We start from the raw sequence: 23078 nt of genomic DNA on the forward strand, positions 1-23078 counted from the left end.
GGTGATGACATTGCTGTATACAAAACTGGGGGAGCAGTTGAGGCCAATGGGATATTATGGCCAGTGGGGTCAAGGTAATCATGATGACTCACTTTCACACCGCAAATACATTCCAAAGTTCTCCTGGAGACATCTGTGGGATTTCTCAATCATTGGTCAATCACTGCATCAAATTGCTGATAGTGCAATGGACCACAGGCAATGGAGTACATCAGGTATTGCACCAATTAGGCCAATAGATTATCGCCATTAAATTTCATCCAATTATGGAAATCAACCCTATCAAACTGCTTAAGCAAAGAAACAAAGCAGCTAAAAGGAAGATGATGGAGCTGTGGTATTGTCACTGGACCAGGCTAATTTTCTGGGGACACAGCTTTAAATTTCAACTTGATAGATGTTTGAATTTGAATTCACTTCATAAATCTGGAACAATAAGTTGGTCTCAGTGATTGTTATCTTTATAACTAACATCGATTGTCAGAAAATCCCACCTCATTCACTAGATTTCCTTCAGGAAAGGAAACATGCCATCCTTACCTCCAGACCTGCAGCAAAATGATTTACTCTTTACTGCCTTCTGAAATGGCCCAGCATACTAATCGCTATAAGGGTAATTAGGGATTTGAAACATCCTGCTATTGATGCCCATGTTCAATGAAGGAATAAATGAAATAAAAGATTCCATGTTTCTAATAGCTTCTTTCAGTAGTATAAACTTCTGTAGTTTCACTGTGACAAATGGAAAAAGACTTATCAGTTGCCAAGATTACAGGGTTTGAACTATATGATGAGGCTGAAAAGGCTTGGGCTTTTTTTCCCCCGAAGTGTCGGAGGCTGAGGGGTGACCTCATAGAAGTTTAAAAATCATGATTGTCATGGATAGGGTGAATCGACAGGGTCTTTTCCCCAAGGTAGGGGAGTCCAAAACTAGAGAGCATAGGTTTGAGGTGAGAGGGGAAACATTTAAAAGGAACCTGAGGGGCAACTTTTTCATGCAGAGGGTGGTGCATGTATGGAATGAGCTGCCAGAGGAGGTGGTGGAGGCTGGTACAATTACAACATTTAAAAGGCATCTGGATGGCTACATGAATAGGAAGGGTTTAGAGGGGTATGGGACAAATGCTGGGAAATGGGATGAGTTGGAGGAAGGGTCTATTTCTACGCTGATTAATTCTATGACTCTAATGCTGTGTCAGTTCAAGCAGTCTTATTTATTACAAACACAGAGAATGCTGGAGAAACTCAGCAGGTGCTCTGGCAGCACCTGTCAAGAGAGAAACCAAGTTAATATTTCAAGTCCAATGTAACTCTTCTTCAGAACTTTTTTTTTATAATTCCAGCTTTAATTGATAACTGGCAGGAATTTATTCCAAAACCTCAAATTTATTTTCTGATTTTGTCCATCAAAATGTATTTAACGTATTCACTGTGTTCCTAATGAAATGGATTATCATATTAATGGACATTTATTTAAAGAATTGTTACCCTGTTAGAGCCTACAAATCTGTAATTTATGTGTCTATGAAAATCCATGATTTTGTGAAACAATTCTTGGCATTGACTTAATATTGTAAGAGAGTAGTCAGCCATTATTTGTAAAATCTTTAATACATTAGAAGGACCATTAAATTCAGAAACATTAGCCTCAACATTAATAGTTCAGAACTTACCTTCTGTTTTAGACAAGCTGTTATTGCCAGTTAACAAGTTTGCAAGATCCCCATGTCCTGTATTTTGCAGCACTCCCAAAAATTTGGAGAACCACCCGGGAGATTTCATAATTACTCTGCTCAATAATGTACGAGCTCCTGCTCGGTTTCCATTTTGTTTGGTTTCGCTCAAAATCTGAAAGGACAAGTTTAGATGAGCATTAAAATGGTTGTCACAATAATCATTAGTTTACACATACATTCAGATACTTTGGTGCTGTTAATTGAATGATTGCTAATAGCATGTATCATACCATTGTATCGTTATCATTTTCCTAAACCAGGTGAGTTAACATTTAATATGTCTGGATGATGATGTGTTTAAGAATACAGGCCTCCTCTGACACTATGCCAACAAACTAACAGAGGTAGCATGGTCAAATTCCTAGAAAATGTTTGAATCAAAGCTGTCCGACTCAAAGGATGAGTTGCTACAACTGAATCGAGCCAACTACACACTCATTGGACAGAATTTCCTATTCCCATTGTGGCATGAGCAATAGCATAAAGATGGGAAAATCTTACAGGATGAAATAACCAGAATCTTGACATAGAGAAAAAATTGCACCAGTTTTCCCTCAAGGTTGAAATGGCAACTTCAGAATTGTTGGTGTAGTAATGAACTTTTTTCCATGTATTTGCATCTCATGAACGTAACTCACCTTCAAGTTCTCTTTTGATTTCTTCCTTCCATGGCATGTAAATCAGAGTAGGTACCTGCTGGCTGCGACTCGCTTATCCTTTTTCTGAACAATGTTCCTGGCCACCATCCACCTTGAACCTTTGTCCACACAAGTTGGAACTGGAAAACTCTTAGCCTCACTCCATCACCGTGCCTGCTGCTGCATCAATCCACACACTACTTCAGCTCTTCAACACTTTAATTTGGACCTCAGGGATAACTATGACTTGCATGCTACTTCCAGGTTTCTTTGCACTGAGAAATGCACATGCATCTCATGTATCTGCATCAGGGTATATAATATGGCTGTTAGCTTGTTTTCTTATTACTCACTTTTCTCTTACTTGGAGGTGATCAGCCTCTGCCTACTTCACATGTCTGTGTTAGCACTCAGAAGTTTTAATGTTTAATTACAGGTTACCAGCCTTTGAGGCTCACATTGCTTTTTCAGCCAACAGGGTCTTCATGCTACGATGCAGGCTGTCAGTTTCTGTGGCTGGCATTGCTTTATAGCACAGGGTAAGAGGCAGGGAGGATCACTGAGCAGTCGAGGAGGTGGACATTTTGCTCTGCAGCTCTGTGCTATATTAACAGCACGTCTGCAGCACAAGCCAACAGTTTATACACAACACCGCATGTGGTCCAAGAAAATGGCCATGTTTAAAAATCAAAGACAGCAGTCTTTAGTGAGTTGAAGGGGCACCCTGGAGGGTTAGAGGGTTCAATCGCAGTCAATCAGGGGTTCAACGGAAATGGGAGAGGCTGAAAAGTCATAGGGGCCACATTGACAACAACACAAAGGGAAGTCTGAAGGATGGGGGGATATTCATATCAGCAGGGTTGCAAGTCACTCACATGCATACGAAGTTGAACCTCGCCAAGTCTGATTGAATATTAAATGTGCAATCACTTGCACAGAATTCCTAACGCCATGTACGAAATGGACAGAGTAAGTTATTGTCTTTTTCCTCAGAACTTGAGGTCCTGCTGGGGGTAAATGTAATAATTCTGCTTTCCCTGATTCTGCAATTGCATCCATCTGGCTTCAATCTGTACTTCAGTGGTAGGTCATTCATTGTCCAAGAGTGCTCCATTAGAATTATGGCCTCAAGCAATCATCGCTATTTCGTTTATGCACTAATTGCTTCCGTGTCATTTCAGCGAAGCAAATATAATTGGACATAGGCACTTAAGAGCAGCACCTGTGGTTTTCACTTCACAAACACATTGCATAGATGTTTAGCAGCTGCCACATTTGCACACTGAGCTGTAAGTATATACAGCATGGCCCGTGATGTGGAATAGAGCCTTTCCTTGGACAGTTGAATCATCGTGGTGGTTTACTGAGAGAATTTTATTCCCTCACATTGGCTAATGTATATTTGGATAAGAATAAAACACTTCAGAGCTCCTAACTGAGTCATTATTATTAGCTCCTTTGGGATCCTCAATGCTACATTAAAGCTTCATTATGATGAATGCGAGGGCTGAACAGTTCCTTCAATAAAATTGTGTTATCTTTCTGACATTCATCGCAGATTAGCTGCTCATGCTTCTGACATGGAAAATGCTGTGGCTTGAGTCTTTGTGGCCTTGGTGCAACTCGGATGATAACGTCGAAGAAGATAGTGATTACAACAACACCAATAAGAGCAACAACCTCAGTGGCCCCTGTACAGCCACCAGGGGGCGCAGCAGCAGGTGACGATCTACCAAGGAGGCCAAGGGCAATGATAAGACCCCAAATCAAGAAGCTTTGCTGTCTTTGTCTTCAACTCTCTAAAAGGCAGTCTGGTTGCTAGTTAAGAGTGTTCTGGCCCATTAGCACTGAGGAGTCACTCGAGGAGTAGTAACTGAACTCAGAAGGATAGAGTGGCAAACTCTTCCTGCTGGCTGTCAAGGTCATTGCTGTCCTGTAAGATTTTAGGCCTGCAATTTGTATCAATGTGCAACTGGGGGACCTTTGTGGCATCCTTCAATCCTCAACCTGTATATGCATTGCAATGTCACTGATGCCATTTTTTTACAGATCATAAATCTTTATATCTTTTCCCCACTTCCAAACAGCTCAGGTAGCGGGATTCTCCACCATCACTGACATCCCCCAGGTGCGAGGTTCTGAGAATTGCACCTAAGTTGCTTTGAAAGCACCCTATGACCAACCTGTACAGTTCATTAACACAAAGCATTCCTTTCCATTGATGTTCAAATTATTTGTGACCACCGATGCTAACTGCTGAAGGTCTGCACCAGATATCCTGGGAGATGCCACGGTCTTTATCCACTAGAGACTCTCAGGTTCCTGTCCTTTTTCAAAGTACTCAGTTCTTCAGGGATGGATGGCTACCCACCTTGAAACACGGCTCAAAACATCATTACAAAATCTTCAGACTGACACAAAGATTCAGTGCTTCCTGCACTTTCACCAGGGCCGTAGTGGAACAGACTATAACATCCTTAAAATGGAGTACTGATTCCTGGAAGACTTAAGCTCAGTTTTAAAGTATAGCCCAGAAAGGTTGTCTCATATCATTGTGGCTTTGTTATTTGTTCCAGAAATTGTGGGTCTTGCTGGCTAGGCCAGTATTTATTGGCCATGCTGCGTCCTTCACAGCCCTTGACAACAAAAGCCAACAAAGGGAGAATGTCCTGGAAGGAGACAAAATAAGAGATTGACAGCAATCTTCTGAAGATGAAGATGAGGATTAGCACATTGGCCAGGACAGCAGGCCAAGTGAGCATGAGATAGCATCACATCATCAGACTCGGAAGCTCTCAACAAATCACACTTCCAGGATAAATGAGAGATAATGGGAACTGCAGATGCTGGAGAATCTGAGATAACAAAGTGTGGAGCTGGTTGAATACATCAGGTCAAGCAGCATCTTAGGAGCACAGGATAAATGATCTGGGTTTAGACTTGCAGTTAATTGTTTAAATTTAGATTTACTGGTAGTCTGGCAAGCAGCCCCTGCTTAATGCAAGGGATATGTGGGTCTTGTTATTTATTAATTATGTATTACCTTGTGCTGCTATTAACGCATGGTTTAAGAATCCCTGGCCTTTGAGGCTCTCTACAGTTAGAGAGTCTATTGGTTGAGAGAGGTGATCAATATTTGGCCATGACAACTTCTTTGATTCTCGGAATGTCTGAAAAAGCTGCTCCTCTCTCATTTGGACATAACTTTAGCAGGTCCAACAGCAACATTTTAAAATACAGCAGGCATGTTATCAGTGCAAGCATATGTATATTTACAAAATTAAAAGGTTATTTACAATGCTGCTTCACTCATGCCATCTATGATAAGTCTTCTTTTTGCTTTGCACACTACCACGTTTTTGTGCAGGTGGAGAGAAGCTGCTTAGCAGTCAGCTCTTTTGGCTTGAAGTACTTGGCTTGGTCATCCATTGGTGCCTTTAGGCTTGGCAGGCCGAGGCCCACTGAGTCTCCTGCCCAGATGCAGGCTTACTTTGCTCAACTTCCACATTTGCAAACACAGGCAGGGGTGAAAAGAAGGGGCCAGGTGCCTTCAGAGTGCCCTCAGAAGAAACTTGGGGAATCCTGTGAGTGGCAACTCCTTTCTATGGGTGCCTACTGGCACGACCCTGTCTCCCTGAAAGGAAGGGGCACCTGGAGTGAGGTCAAGATCCTTGATCACCCTCTCATTTTGTCATTGATGCTGAATGCCCATGGCTAGAGTGATGAAGTGCAGGTCTCTGTGCATAACCTAAAGACACTCAGTGTGTTGGATCTGGTTTTCAATGGTAGACCCCTCCATCTTCCATCCATGAGTGCCTCTCTGTGCATTTTGACAATGTCATTAATGCTCAAGGCCATGAGATGAACTGGTACTCAGTCTCTGGCAGTCCTATGTGTGTCGGAGACCTGGGGATTTTCTTCCTTGATCATCTCTGGAAACGAGATAGTGGTACGCTCACCAAATCAATGTTTGCAAGTCTAATCTAGATACACAACCTTCAGAGGTGAAGTTCTCTGAGCTGGTTGAGGGTGCAGGTGGATGCCTTGCCTGTGCATCCTGTGAGACTTCAATGTTTGCCACTGCCACAGTGAAGGTAGAGTTAAGAATCTCTGACACCCAGTCTCTTCTTGACAGGAGTTCACTGGATGTTGCCAATGCCTGCATATAAAAAGAAAGGGGAGTAGCTATTTAAGAGAGATAAAGATTGTGCAGACTGAAAATGAGTTTGCACTGCTCATAGTGGGAGAACAGTGCAGCATTGCAAAGTGGCTAGTACTGGGTTGGTTGGCTATTGAGGCCTCTTCATCTTGATCTGGTTGTGGGTCACCATTTCCTGCAGTGAAACAAACGATTGGATTAAGTATGATGGAATTAGATTGAAGAGTAATTAGTGATGATGCTGGAGAAGTAGAGGTGGTGAGCTGTCACTCGTGAATGAGGTAATGAAGCAGAGAGAGAAGAAATATTTAGGAGCATGAGGTTGGTGTGAACCATTGAATCAACATGATCATGTAATAGTGAGAGTCCATATGCCTGGGTGAGAGATGTGTGCAGTGGCAGAGGTATCCCTGAGATTGTGAGGTGGAATAAAGAAGATGGTTGCACCAATCCTTGCAGAAAACAGATCATTAACATTCTTTCTGCACTGCTTGGCATCCTGCTTTACCCAGGGCATCGAATGATCCAAGTGGCAATCTGGGTACAGGCTGGCTTGGTCTGGTGGCCTAGCCTCCTGTGGTAGTCAGCAGGTGAAAGGGCTGCTCTGTCCAACCACAAGCACCTCTAGATCCCTGTCCGTGAAGCAGGATGTGAACTTTCTTTCCCTCCAACTGTCACATTTTGTCAGGATGTTTTCCTTCTAAGTGTATCTCTGTTCCAATTTTTCATGAAAACTGTTTTTATACATGAGTCTTGTTGTAATTGCAGAACCTAGCCACTTGGTGACACTATTATTTTTCCCACATATATCATTCAAAACATGTTGAAAATATTTGACACTAATTTTGCACCATAGCAGAAACTTATGCTATAAATTACTGTACTACAATAAAGTTATCAAAACGGATTATACATTTAATTGTCTTTTGTAGCCTTTGGTATGCTTGCATTCATGTTTTAATTTGAAGGTCTCAAAATTTCTTCTTGCTGATGTTAGTGATGACAACAGAAACTGAATTTGGGAAGTGCAGCCTGATTATATGCACTGTGATTAAATTTCAAAGTGCACAATTCAGGTCCGTTCAAGTGAGATTTTCCTTAGTTGTCAGCAGATTTAAGGTAGTTACATCTTTCAAAACTATTTGAAAAAAAACTAGGAAACATATTCCAAAAGCTTCATTTGGTTAACATTCATAGTGAGTGTATTTCGAGTTAAGAACTATGTGTCATAGTATAAAAGATGGTCATGTACTTATCACTCACTTGTTTACCTTTGTTCTCGGATAAACTGTGCCTCTGCTAAGGTTGATGTAAAATAATCCATGGCACTATTTTGGAGAAAAGTCAAGTGGACTCAATACCTTAGTACTATGTCCACAGATGCTGCCAGATTTGCTGACTATCTCCTGCACTTTCTGATTTTATTCCAGACCAGGGGTATTTTTTGCTGTTGCACTGGCCAATGTTTACACCTCAGTCAACATCTTTAAAAGCAGGCTTACTGTTCATTATCACATATATTGTTTGCAGGAGCTTGCAGTGTGAAAACCAGACTGGCAGCCACATTTACAATAGTGAGATAATGAGGTGTAGAGCTGGATGAACACAGCAGGCCAAGCAGCATCAGAGGAGCAGGAAGGCTGACATTTCGGGCCTAGATTCTTCTTCAGAAAGACCTACTGAAGAAGGGTCTCGGCCTGAAACATCAGCCTTCCTGCTCCTCTGGTCCTGCTTGGCCTGCTGTGTTCATCCAGCTCTACACCTTGTTATCTCAGATTCTCCAGCAGTGGCAGTTTCAACTATGTCTTTATAATAGTGACTGCCTTTCACAAAACTACTTCATAGGCTGCAAAGCACTTTGGGTTGTCCAGTGGTCTGGAAAATATACGTCTTTCTTTCTTCTGCTGTATAAAAGCACCATGGTAGTTCCAAAGGAGTCTACTGTACAAATGCATGAGTTGATCTTACCAACTCTACATTGATAGCATGAAATCATATGTTGTTGACAAAACCTGCTATTTTATTCAGTGGTCTTGGATTGTTACATATGTATAATCAATGGCATCCCGTACTTGTGGAAAACAAGCCAGAGACTTCTTTATGCTTTCATGGGACGGGAGTATCGCTGGTTAGATGCATTTGTCACCTGCCTGCCTTGACTAACTTGTGAGGTCACTTCAAAGGAGAGCTAAGAACCATTGTTGTGGATGTGAACCCACATGTAGGCCAGTCCAGATATTTCCCTCCAGAAGGACAATGCAGACCAAATGGGGTTTGCAATAAGTGATGATAGTGTTTTGGTCACAGTGAGTCTAGTTTTCAATTCCAGATTTATTACTTGAATTTAAATTCAACCAATTACCAGAGTAGGATTTGAACCCATCACCCAAATGTAGAACATAGAACATTACAGGACAGTACAGGCCCTTCGGCCCTCGATGTTGTGCCGACCTGTCATACCGATCTGAAGCCCATCTAACCTACACTATTCCATGTACGTCCATATGCTTGTCCGATGACAACTTAAATGTACCTAAAGTTGGCAAATCGACTACCGTTGCAAGCAAAGCGTTCCAATCCTTTACTACTCTGAGTAAAGAAACTACCTCTGACATCTGTCCTATATCTTTCACCCCTCAATTTAAAGCTATGCCCCCTCGTGCTCGCCATCACCATCCTAGGAAAATGGCTCTCCCTATCCACCCTATCTAACCCTCTGATTATTTTATATGTTTCAATTAAGTCACCTCTCAACCTTCTGCTCTCTAATGAAAACAGCCTCAAGTCCCTCAGCCTTTCCTCGTAAGACCTTCCCTCCATACCAGGCAACATCCTAGTAAATCTCCTCTGCACCCTTTCCAAAGCTTCCACATTCTTCTTATAATGCATTGACCAGAACTGTACACAATACTCCAAGTGCGGCCGCACCAGAGTTTTGTACAGCTTCACCATAACCTCATGGTTCCAGAACTCGATCCCTCTATTAATAAAAGCTAAAACACTGTACGCCTTCTTAACAGCCCTGTCAACCTGGGTGGCAACTTTCAAGGATCTGTGTACATGGACACCGAGATCTCTCTGCTCATCTACACTGCTAAGAATCTTACCAAAGTATTAGAATCATAGATCATAGAATCCCTGCAGTGTGGAAACAGGCCCTTCAGCCCAACAAGTCCATACAAACCCTCCAAGCACCCACCCAAACCCATCCCCCTATAACCCACCTAACCTACAAATCCCTGAACACTACGGGCAATTTAGCATGGCCAATCCACCTAACCTGCACACCTTTGGCCTGTGGGAGAAACCGGAGCACCCAGAGGAAACCCACGCAGACACGGGGTGAACGTACAAACTCCACACAGACAGTTGCCCAAGAGTCGAACTGAACCAACAAAACTGCTAGTCCAGTGCCATTACCATTAAAGTATTACTGGCTTAGACTGTCAGAGTCACATAAATTGCTGCATTTGTAACCATTGTACACAAAGTTCGGGCACCGGATTTCCATTTAGCTGCATTAGTCTGCGTCAAAGTTTACCATCCACACATGCCTTCTCTAACGTTACTTCATCTCAATCTTTCAGCTCATCCTTCTATTATTTTCTCTCTACTTTCCCATACATTAACTATCCAATGTGCCAATGCGAATTTCACCTTTTCTGCGCTCCAAATAAAGAAGTTCTTCTTGAATTCCTACAGGATCTTCTAAACAGATCTAGAATCGGCAAGGTGAGGTCAAAGTGACAATTTCCTTGGCGACCAAAATAAATGATATCAATCCTATCCACACAGCTCTGTGGGAAAAGATTGCTAAAATGCAACATGAGGAAGGGCTGTCAATCTCGAATGTAACATCGAGGTCAAGAAATGAATGGACTGTCGAAGTCCAATGTATGTTATTCATGATAAAGAGCTGCACTGCAGTTAATGCTTTATTCATGATGAGGGGTGCACTGTGCTCACATATGTATTTCATTTTAAAGCTTGTACTGTTGAGATGTATGAGTTATTCATGGCGTGAGCACAGTGGCTACATGTTTTATTCATGGTAGAGACTGACTGTGGCTACATATGTGTTATTCATGCTTTGGGGTTCCAATAGAGTTCTGATACATATGAAAGAGGAGGCCCATCAATGCTTATTTATCTATTAGATTGTCCAACTTTATCTACTGCCCTAATCAACTAGTGTGAAATGATGGAGATATTGGAAGTTCAACTGTGAGAAGTGCATGCTTGGGTGGGCTAGAGCTGCTGGTGGCAATACTTCGGTCCTCCATCCCACCCAAAATACTAACTGCAGGAACATCTTCCAATTTCTTTCAAAAAGGTAAGAAGAAAGTGAAAGAAGCAAAAATAGAAAATTCAGGAAGAGCAGGATTAAGACAGAAACAGAAAAGTAGGAACAGAGACACAATGACATTTACACAATAGAAACCAGGAACAGAGAACATTGCTTCTGATTTATTACACCTACATCCTTTTCACCAACATTCCTATTTCCTTTTGATCACTATCATTAGTATTCCCACAGATCCTCAAATACTGACCCTGGGGAACACTGTATTCCTTATAAACTTTTCTTTAGTCCCAATAAAATTTGTGCCATTTCTCTCTGTCTCTTTTTTTGAAAATCCCTGCTGAATTTCTATAATTAATCCACAATTATTCAAGGGCAGAATTTTCTGGATGGTGAGGTTTTCTGGCAATGTCACCTGAAGAGACAGTGGGGAATGTAGACCCACTGAGCACAGAGGTCTGGCAGCTATATAACATACCAAGGAGACATAAACAGGACTTCTACTCATATTTGGCTGAATTTCCCACTTCAAGGTTCTCCCAGAATGAAAAAAATCAGGAAAGCTTGAATGACACATACTGGCCTGACTTGGCTTGTATCCTGGAAAATGGAGCTGCAGTACAACCAGTAGCTTCGTTTTCCAAGTAACGCTGTGTTTTTTTTTTCATTTTTTATTTCCTCTCTGGGCCGTCGGCTCTTCAAATTTACTGGCAGCTCTGTTGTCTGAGCAACATCAGTTATAACATTGGCAAGAGCTATGACTACAAGTAGGTTGCCTGGAATCCTATACCAGATATGTGCAGGGTGAGGCACATAGAGGTGAGGTTCACACAGTGTGAGTACAGAGGCTCTTACTGGAGAGGCTTGTTGTTGGGGAAGGGGAGGAGAGGGATGAGGATTGAGTGGAAGAGCTCCCATGGACAGCAGACTTTGCAGAAAGGCTGACCTTGGGGAAGGTAATTCCCTTTCGCCCCAGACCCAGACGGGGTAACTTTCCAGAATTCCCCTGCCCCTGGATTCCTCGTACTTAAACCAATTTCTTCATTTTATCAATTTGTAGTCCACCTACTATTTAGTACTTTAACAACTTCTTCTTTCATTATGACATGGTCAGCATATCCTTGACTGGTAAAGACAGATAACAAAGCAATTATTAGTACCTCAGCCATGCCCACTACTTCAATTTGTAAGTTGTTTTTGGTGGCTATCTGGCTCCATACTTCCTTTTACAACTCTTTTACGGCTCAGATGCTAAGGAAGGCATTTTGCTCCTTTTAAAGAAGTTACGAGTCTCTTCTAATTCTCACTCTTTACTCCTCTGTGTTGCATCATTACTTCCCCTCTGGCCTTTTAAATTTCAGTGATTCTGAATTCTGATGTCCACTCTTTTCCATCCCTTTCATTGTTCAGGGAGTGCTAGGCTTGTACGTCTGATAGCTCCCCCTTATGGGAATGTACCTTGACTACACCAAACTGTTTTCTCTTTGAAGGGAGACCGTCGTTCTATTACAGTTTTTCCTGCCAATTTTTTATTCCAATCTATATTGGTCAGGTCCCTTCTTAAACCATTGAAATTGGACTTTCCCAACTAATTATTGCTGTCCTAGAATGCTTCTTGTCCTTTTCCATGGCCAACTTAAGTTTTATGTTACTGTGATTGTTGTCACTAAATGTTCCCTCACTGATACTAGATCCAATTGATGCAGTTCATTCCTCAGAACCAGAAATTCCCAAGGCCTCCGAATGTCATTCATGGAAACATAGTGTGGAGAATTTTCCTGACAGAAGTTCTTGCACTTTTTTATAATTTCCTTGCAACTTCGTCCATCTGTGTCATTCCTTGTTGGAGGCCTATGGAATATACTCAACAGTGCATATGAATATATGTACACTCAAATTTAGAGCAAGAGTAGATAATTAGGTTCCTTGAGGCTACTGCACCATTCAATAAGATCATAGTTTTTGTGAGTTCGGCCTCAACCCTACCTTCACGCCTACGCTGATTCTGTTTAAGCCTCTTGTTAGTCAAAAGTTTATCTAGGTCTGCCTTAAAGATATTTAGTGGCTCTATATCCAGCAATCTCTGAGAATGAGAATTCCTTAGGTTCCTTATCCTCTAAAGAGAAAAAGAAAATCCTTCATGTTCATCCTAAATGGAAAACCTCTTATTTAAACAATACCTCTGCTCCCCCAAGGAAGAACCTCTCCCTCTGTTGTTTCTTAGCTCGAACCAATTCAATTATCTCCTTGACCCTTCTAAGACATCTTGTCTCCAGTATGGTAGTGTCGTCCTGAATGATTATAATTATCTCTCTTCCTTTCTTTAATCCTATCGTTCCTGAAGAGCTTGAATCTGGGAATGTCGAATACACTGTCGTGCCCTTGTTGGATATTGCTTCATATTTTACACATGGCAATCTGTGCCTATTATTTACCATAGCTGTAAATTCACATCCATGTAGGGTAAACTAATTTAGATTTGATTTTATTTTCTCTCATGCTGACACCGCCAAATGCCTTACTATTTCCTATCCTAGTGGTATCTGTTTCTCCCATTTCTGGGCCCTTTTCTAATAATTCCTATTTTTCGCACTCCTGCCAAGTTAGTTAAAACCCTCCAAACAGCACTATTAAATTGTCCTGAGAAGTTATTGATCCCAGGTTAAGTTTAGGTGTAACCTATCCCACCTGTACAACCCTCATATTATCCAGAATCTGTCCTAATTTTCCAGAAAACTAAAGCCCTTCCTCCTGCACTAAATCTGCATCCAAGCATTCACCTGTTCCATCCAATGTCAACATGCATATTGCTCCACAGGCAGTTCAGGGAAGATTACTATCTTTGAGGCTGTGCAGATCCCCAGACACTGCCTGCAGATCCTCACTCCTCTTCCTACTAATATCATTTAGATCACAACTACTGGATATTCTCATTCTCCCTTCACAATGTTATCCAGCCACTTGATAACATGCTTGAAACTGGCACCAGGGAGGCAACATACCATCCTGGATTCATGTTTGAGGTGATAGAAACACAAATTGGTTCCCCGAATGATCAAATCTCCTACCACTATTGACTTCTCGCTTTCCTCCTGGCTCTCTGTATAGCTGACCAGCTGTGAAGCAGCTGTGTTTAGGAGGCCATCAGCAGAAATAGCTATGAGACTGGTTAATAGCTACAATCAAACATGCTGGGAATTTTGGTCAAGCTAGTTTAAACTCTGACCTCAGTTAAAACTGCAGCCAGGACATATTAACCTGTCTTGTAAGCTTTGACCTGCAGTTTCATGTGCTGACCAAATAAAAGAGGTTTTATGGTTGTCTACTAGACATACTGACACCATATTACCTTATACAGAGTATGGTATGAAGCTCGTTATGGCTTGGTATGGGAGTTTACCAGTAAACTGCATTGGCGAGGATCAAATGGTGTGATCAGGGTTTGGTCAATTCACTGGCTGAATGCCAGAGAAATTTCCAGAATTGAGCACATTTTGTGATGTAAGTTAGTAGAACAAAGGATCTGCACGAGGAGCCATCGTGACCCACGTTCAAGAAGCACATGCCCTGAAATCATCGTCAGAGAAGACAAAGAGCTGGTCCACACAAAGAGCTTTACTCGAATCAGGGTAGCATTTGTTTCAAGCCAATCTTAGTGATTTAAAGCTAAATGTGAATTAAGTTAAAGTAAGGTCAAATGAAGTAAAATGATAAGTTAAAGTTGAATTTATTGGATGAAATAAAAAGTAAACGTTGCAACAAATCGATATTTTATATTAACTCAACAGTTAAGTAAAGAAGGGCTTGTTTAATTAATATCTGAGTCAGCTGCCTATCTTTTGTTTGTCAGACAAGGAAAGAATTCCTTGGTTAAAGATTTGAGTACTCCCTTCGGACAACACAGTGGACTTTGTTCTCACCATATGAGTGCATTAAAGATGCTTTGGTGCTCTCTTTGACAGGAAAAGAGGAACATAGGATCAGGTGTTGGTCATTTAATACCTGAGCCTACTCCTCCACTCTACTAGATCATGGCTGATCATTGACCTCAACACCATTTTCCAGCACCAAATTCCATGTCTCTTGACATTATTATATAGAAATCTATCTCTATCTTGAATGTACTCAATATCTGTGCTTCCATGGCCCTTGAAGGAATTGAAAATTTCACTACATTTCACGTAAAGAAGTTCTGACTTATCACAGTCCTAAGTATCTTGCCCATCATTCTGACACCGTATCCTTTGGTTTTAGACCCCTTCCATAGAAGCCACAACAATACATCTGTTCAATAGTTACGCTGTCTCATCCTTTAAGAATTTTGAAAGTTTCATCGAGATGACATCTCATCCTTCCTTCTAGGGGTACATGATGGCCTGTTATTATCACTGGACTATTAATCCAGAGACCAGGCCAGGTTCTGGGAACGAAGGTTCAAATCCTTCCAATGGCAAATGATGGAATTTGAATTCAACAAAAATCTGGAATTAAGTGTCTAATGATGACCATGAACCATTGCTGATTGTCAGGAAAAGCCCCTCCAGCTCAGTAATGTCCTTTAGCGAAGGAAATCTGCCATCTTTACCTGGCCTGGCTACATGTGACTCCTAACCTCCAGTGATGTGGTTGACTCTTAGCAATTAGGGATGAGCAACAAAACCAAGAATCTCTCCTGCAATCTCAGGAATTAGTCTGCTGAACCTCAGTTGAATACTCTTTATAGGAGGTACATCCTTCCTTAGGGAAGCGGATCAAAACTGCACACAAATCATCCTGGTGAGGTCAAATTAATATTCTATTCAATTGAAGCAAAACATCTTTGCAACTGCACTCAAATCTTATTGCATGAAGAAATGTGCCTTCCTAATTGCATGTCGCGCACGGATGTTAGCTTTCAGGGAGTCCTCAGTTCCTTGAGATAGTAACACTTCCCAATCTCTCACAATTCATGAACATCTGTTCCTCTACCAAAATGGAAACTTTACATTCAACTTGTTCTTTCATGGGATTTGGACAATACTGTCCACAAACAGCACAATCTCGTCAGTAGATACTCCAGCATGTTACAAATAACATTGCATACATGTTGTCTGATGCTCAGTTTGCAATCTCTAGCACTATTTGGTTCCTCATCTCATTTTAGTCTTGTTTTAAACATTGGTAAAGAAGCTAAATTTCATCAAAATACCTGAGGTGAGACAGATTGTCCTTGACATCAAGGGAGCATTTAATCAAGGCTCACATCAAGGAGCTTTAATAATTTTAAAATTGATGGGAAACTAAGTGAACTCTCCACTGACTGGAACACAAAGGAAAGTGGAAGTCAATCATCTCACCCTCAGGGCATCACTGCAGGATCTTTGCAGAACAGCGTTCTCAACCTAAAAGCTTCAACAATGATCTACGCCCATCAGAAGGTCAGAACCAGGGACGTTTTCTGATGATCACAGTACTTCAATTTCATTTAAAATTCCACAAAAAATGAAGAAAAACCTAGAACAACATTCAGGTCTGAGCTAATAAGTGATGAGTAATATACATCTCACATAAATATGACGCACTGACAATCTCAACAAGAAGAGAATCAAATTATATAAACTTGACATTCAATGGAATTATCATCGGAGAAAAAACCCCCAGCAACAACATCTTGAGCATTACTATTGACATGAAAATTAACTGGACTAGCCACATATATACTGCAGCTGCAATAGCTGGTCAGGGATTAGTATTCTGCATTGAGTAATTTAGCTCTTAATCACCCATAACTGTTCAATATCTGCAAGACGTAAGGTAGGAGAGCAATGGAGTACTTAGCGTACACAACTTGTTTGGATGAGTTTCAGCTCCACCAAGGATCAAAAAAGCTTGATACATTCAGGTCAAAATAGCCTACTTGACTGGCCATCTATCCACCTCCTTAAACAGTCACCTTCCACCGGTGGTCGACAGTAGCAGCAGCGTGTACTGACAATAGGATGCCATCTGGCACCCTGCAAAGCTATCTCTGAGAGCATCTTCCAAACTCCTGGCTTCTATCATCTAGAAAAACATAGCCAACAGCAGCTGGACATACCACTACATGCAATAACATCCTGGACTGAACTCTATTACCGCTCTTTCACTGTCACTAGGTCAAAACTTTGGTAACTTTTCCTAAAAAATTATTACTGGTATGTATTGAAAAGCCATAGACTGCAGCCTTCAATGATGCATATTGATTTACAGCATCCGCAGTTCTCTTGATTTTTATTATGCATATTACCACTATCTTCGCAGGTGCAATGAGAAGTGAGCATGGAAGACTTGAGCTGATAAATGGTAAGCAACATCTGCACTTGAAAAGTGCTTCACAATAACCATCTTCCACAAGTCCGAATCTAGCCATCTTCTCTTAATGTTCAATGACAGTAGCATTGCTGAATCCACCACTATCGACTGGATTGCCAGTGGCATTAAACCTAACTGCACCAGTCACCTAATACTCAGCTACAGGAGAACATCAGTAGCTGGAAATTACTCTGTGAATAACTCACCTCCTGAATTCCCAAAGCCTGTCCACCATCTATGACACAAGTCTGCAGTATAGTGTCATAGTCATAGAGTCATTCAACATGAAAACAGACCCTTTGGCCCAACTCGTCCATGCTGACCAGATTTCCCCAGCTAAACTCGTCCCATTTGTGTGTTTGGCCCAAATCCCTTGAAACATTTTCTATTCATGTACCTGCCAGATATCTTTTAAACAGTGTAATTGTACCTGCCTCTACCACTTCTTCTGAAAGCTCATTCTATATATGCACCACCCTCTGTGTGAAAATGTTGTCCCTCAGGTCCCTTTCAAATCTTCCACCTCTCACCTTAAACCTATGCCCTCTAGTTTTAAATTTTCCTATCGTTTGCTTTTCACCTTATCTATGCTGCTAATGATTCTACAAACTACAGAAGGTCACCCCTCAACCTCCTACAGTCTGGGGAGAATGTCCCAGACTAATAAGACTCTTCTTTTAGCTCAAACCCTCCACTCCTGGTAACATCCTTGTAAATGTTTTCTGTACCCTTTCCAATTTAATAGTATCATTTCTATAGCACGGTGATCAGAACTGTACGTAGTACTCCAAGCATTGTCTAACCAATGTCTTGTACAGCCCTAACATGATGTCCCAACTCCTATACTCAATGCTCTGATCAATGAAGGCAAGAATGCCAAACGCCTTTTTCACCAACCTGTCGACCTGTTATGCCACTTTTAAGGAACTATGCCCGTGAACCCCTAGGTCTCTCTCTTCGACAAGACTCCTCAGGGCCCTACCGTTAACTGTATAAGACATAAGTCTTAAGTCTTACCAAATACCTCGCACATTTCTAAATTAAACTCAATCAGCCACTCCTCCAACCATTGGCCCAACTTATCAATATCCCATTTTTCTCTTAGATAACCTTCATCACTGTATACTACAGCACCAATTTTGGTGTCATCCACAAATATATTGACTCTGCTTCCTATTCTCACCCAAATTGTTTATATAAATGGCCAACAACAGTGAACCCAACATCATTCCCTGCAGAACACCACATCACAGGTTTCTAGTCCAAAAAACAACCCTCCGTCATCAACCTATGACTCAGTCCAGCCAATTTTGTATCAACTTGGCCAGCTCACCCTGAATCCCATGTGATCTAACTTTATGAAGCAGTCTACCATGCGGAATCTTGTTGAAGTCCTTGCAAAAGTCCTTTTGGACAATGTCTACTGCTCTTCCCTCATCTATCTTCTTGGTCTCATCCTCAAAAAACTCAATCAATTTTGTGCGACACTTTTTCCCACGCACAAAGCCATGCTGATTATTCCAAATCAATTCTTTCTTCTCCAAATGTATGTAAATCCTGTCTCTCAGAATTCCTTTCAACAACTTACCCAACACTGACTTCAGACTAACCAGTCTATAATTCCCTGGTTTATCCTTAACTCCTTTCTTAAATAAAGGCACAACCTCAGCCATCCTCCAGGCTTCCAGCACCTCACCTGTGGCTGTCAATGATGCAAATATTTCTGCTAGGAGCCCTGTAATTTCTTCCTTAGCTTCCCACAATGTCCTGGAATATGCTGATCAGGTCCCAGGGATTTATCTACATTTCTGTGTTTTAAGACCTCCAGCGCCTCCTTTCCTATAATATGGACTGTATTCAAGACATCAATATTTATTTTTACAAGTTCTCTAACTTCCATGTCTTTCTCCACAGCAAATACTGATGCAAAATATTTGTGTAGTATCGTGCTCATCTTCTGTGGTTCTACACGTAGATGGCCTTGTTGATCGTTAAGGGCCCTATTCTCTTTGTAGTTGCTCTTTTGCCCTTTATGTACTTGTGGAATCTCTTTGGATACTCTTTAACATTATCTACCAAAGCTACCCCAAAACCCCTTTATGCCCTCCTGATTTCCCTCTTAAGGAATCACTTGATCTCAGCTGTTTATACCTGACATATGCATCCTTCTTTGTCTTGTGCACAGCCTCAATATCTCATCTGATCCAGTGTTTCCTACTCTTACCAGCCTTGTCTTTCACTATAACAGGAAGGCACTGTCTCTGTACTCTCGTTATCTCACTTCTGACAGCCTCCCACTTGCTAGCCTGCAAACGGCCTACCCCAAACAACTTTTGAAAGTTCCCATCTAATACCATCAAAATGAGCCTTGCTACAATTTAGGACTTTAACTTTTATACAAGGCTTAAGCACTATGGTTGTCCCGATCTACATTTGAAAAGTTAAAATACCCTAGTATTACAATCCTATTATTCTTACAGATATCAGAGATCTGCCTTCATATTTACTCCTCAGTTTCCAGTTGACTACTGGAGGACCTATAGTACAATCCCATCAAAGTGATCGTCCTCTTCTCATTTGTCAGTTACACCCATATAGCTTCACAGGACAATCCCCCAGAAATATTCACTCTAAGTAGAGCAATGGAACATAGACATAGAACATAGAAATGGGCAGCACAGCCAAACACGATGCCGAATTAAACTAATCCCTCCTGCCGGCCCTTGGCCTACATCCCTCCACTTCCTGCATGTTCACATGATTATCAAAAAGTGTCTTAAACGCCATTATCATATCTGTCTCCACCACTACTCCTGGCAGTGCGTTCCAAACACCTACTACTCTCTGCATAAAAATCTTGCCCCTCACATCTCCTTTGAATTTTCACCCTCTCATCTTCAACATTTCAATCCTGTGAAAAAGATTCTGACCGTCAAATCTATCTGTGCATCTCATTAATTTATAAGCTTCTATCAAGTCTCCTCTCAGCCACTACTCCAGAGAAAACAACCAGAGTTTTTGATGTTTTCCCTAACCAAAAATGCCTTACCCCCTCCTCTCTTGTTTCCCTTTCTATCCTTCCAAAAGCATCTATATACTGGAACATTAAGTTGTTATTCCTATCTCTCACTCAACCACATCTCTCTAATAGCTATGACATCCCAGTCCCATGTTTCCATCCATGCCTTGAGTTCAACTGGCTTATCTGTCAGGCCTCTTGCATTGAAATTAATGCCGTTTAATTCTTTAGTTTTACCAGATTCTCTGCTATGAACTTGCCTGCTTTTTCTGTTTAACTTTCTCCCTTTAACTTCTGAACTATCCTCAACCTCGCTCTTTTTTCACTAATGCTTAGGATCACCTGCCTCCCCTGCTCACACCAGTTTAAAGTTTAAATGGCACAAGTGAATCTCCCTTCCAGGGTATTGGTCCCCTCCAGTTCAAATGAACCACACTCCCCTCGTACAGCTCACTTCTCCCCAAAAGAGATCTCAATGATCCAAAAATCTGAACCCCTGTCCCCTGCACCATCTCGTCAGCCAATCAATTGTCTACCCTGTCCTTCTATTCTACTCTCAATAGCACACCGCAGCAGAAGTAATGCAGGTTACTATTCTTGAGGTCCTGCTTTTGAACCTCCTGCCTAACTTCTTAATATCACTCTGCAGAACATCATCTCTTTGTCTACCTATCTCCTCTATACCAATGTGTATGATGACTTTTGGGTGCTCATGCTCTCCCTTCAGAATTTGGTGCAACTGCTCTGAGACATCCTGGACCCTACGGTAAAATACTCTTGCTTTCTTAAATGACTGTGCCACCAACATTAAAGAGGCTCAATAACTTCTACAATGAAGCACCTCTTTCATCACCTTAAAGATTCAATCCTTCCAGTAGCAGCACATTGTAGAATATATCATCTACAGCAAACCATCAAGGCTGCTTAACAGCACCTCCACTCCAGTGACATGTATCACTGAGAAAGGCAAGAGTAGCACATTTATGAGAACACTGCAGCCTGCAAGTTCCCCTTCAAGCATCACCCAACACTGACTTGGAAATATATTATCATTCAATCACTGGGTCAAAACTATGGAGCTCTCTCCCTATTAGACGTCTAAGTGTGCCTTCACTACATGTACTGCAATAGTTCACCACAAACGTCTCAGGGACAATTACAGATGGACAAAAAGTGCTGGCAGAGCCATTGATTCTCATTTCATTAAGATATTTAAAAAAGCAGGCAGAAAGTAAGTCTTAGGAAAACAAGATCCATAATTGCATAGCTTTTATAATGTAAGATATCAGAAGATGATTAGAAATAGGAACAGGAACAGGATGTTTCGACCCTTAATACTGCTGTGCCATTCAATATGATCATGGCTGATCCAACACTTGTCATGTCCACTTTCCTACCGCATAACCCTTAATTCTCCAACCGATCAAGAGTCTATTTCACTCTCAGCCTTAAGTAACTACAAGGTCTCTGCCCCAACAGTGCTCTTTGACAGGGTGTTTCAAAGACTCATAACCCTCTGATAGAAGAAATTCTTCCTCATCTCAGCCTTAAATTCTGAGAATATGCCATCTGGTCCTGGACTTTCCCATGAAGGGAAACATCCTGTCAGCACTTACCCTGTCAAGTCCCTTCAGAATCATGGTCAATACAGTGTGCAGCTGGAGGAACACAGCAGGTTAGGTATTATCAGAGGAGCAGGAAAGTTGAAGTTTCGGGTTTACACCCTTCATCAGGACCCCTCTAGAATCCTCTAAGTCCCAATGAGTCACTACTCATTCATCTATATTGTATTGGCACTGGTTCAGGAGATGGAACCAGTCCAGGCTGGATGGGTTGCAACTGGGCTGGACCAGAACTGATTGCCCCAGGGATGTCTTTAAGTGTGTAGGTGGGGAAGGTTTAAAGTGAATCGGCAGAGGGATGGAAATCTTTACTGGGAGATGGATAATACAGAAATATGGACTAAAGCAAAAGACAAATGTGATATAAGAAAGGAGAGCAGGAGCCACAGTAAATGGTACTAAGGATGCTAAAAATACAAGCCTTAAGGCCTTGTGGATGAATTAGTCATGCAAATAGATCTTACAGGTATGAGAGAGTGGGGATTACAGAAATGTGGCTGCAGAGTGACCAGGAATAGGAACTGAATATTCAGTTTTGGAAAACACAGACAAAATAGAAATGCAAGTGGGTAGCACTGCTGATTAAGATGGAAATTAATGCAATTGTGAAGAAGATATTAGCTCTGGTAAAATAGAATCTTTAATGGATTAAGTTTAGAAACACTAAGATGCAGAAAATGATAAAGGAGTTGTATGTAAACCCACAAACTGGAGTAGTAATATGAGAAAAAGTGTTCAAGAGGAAACTATTGAAGCAAATAAGAAAACAGCTGCATTTATTGCTGACTTCAGTAAGGATGTAATTAGCTAAATCATATCGGGTAGTACATTCGAGATTAGTATGCAAAATTAAAGCTCATGGGATTGTATGTTTGCCTACTGCCATGGACTGAGACCTGGTTGGCAGACAGTAAACAAAGAGTAAGAATTAATGGGTATTTTTCCCGTGTGGCACGCACTGACTCATGGGACCACAGGAATCAGTGCTTGGACCCCAGCTATTCACAATATATAATACTGATTTAGATGAGGAAACTACATGTCAAATCTCCAAGTTTGAAGAAGACACAAAGCTGGGTGGGATGGTGAGTTGTGAGGAGGATGCAGAGATGATTCAGTGTGACTTGGCAAATTCAGTAAATGGGCAAATAAAGAGCAGATGCAGTACAATATGGATAGAAGTGAGGTTATCCACTTTGGTTGTAAAAACAGGCAGTCAAATCATGATGTGAATGCTGATAGATTGGGAAAGGGGGATGTGTAAAGAGATC

At 41.4% G+C, this 23078-nt stretch overlaps 1 protein-coding gene across 3 annotated transcripts in view; it reads right to left on the reverse strand.

Moving 5' to 3' along the window:
• Window positions 1-23078, reverse strand: part of ifih1 (interferon induced with helicase C domain 1) — a 133183-nt gene that overhangs the window by 105260 nt on the left and 4845 nt on the right. For 2 of the 3 annotated variants that reach the window (XM_048534940.2, XM_048534939.2), the window contains exon 2: window positions 1674-1848. In XM_048534940.2, the coding sequence (XP_048390897.1) occupies window positions 1674-1848 (175 nt within the window). Of the gene's footprint in view, window positions 1-1673; window positions 1849-11415; window positions 11526-23078 lie in introns of those variants that run through there. The other variant, XM_048534942.2, reaches the window with a different exon arrangement.

The sequence above is a fragment of the Stegostoma tigrinum genome, chromosome 7, assembly GCF_030684315.1.
Source record: "Stegostoma tigrinum isolate sSteTig4 chromosome 7, sSteTig4.hap1, whole genome shotgun sequence".
Taxonomy (NCBI): Eukaryota; Metazoa; Chordata; class Chondrichthyes; order Orectolobiformes; family Stegostomatidae; genus Stegostoma; species Stegostoma tigrinum.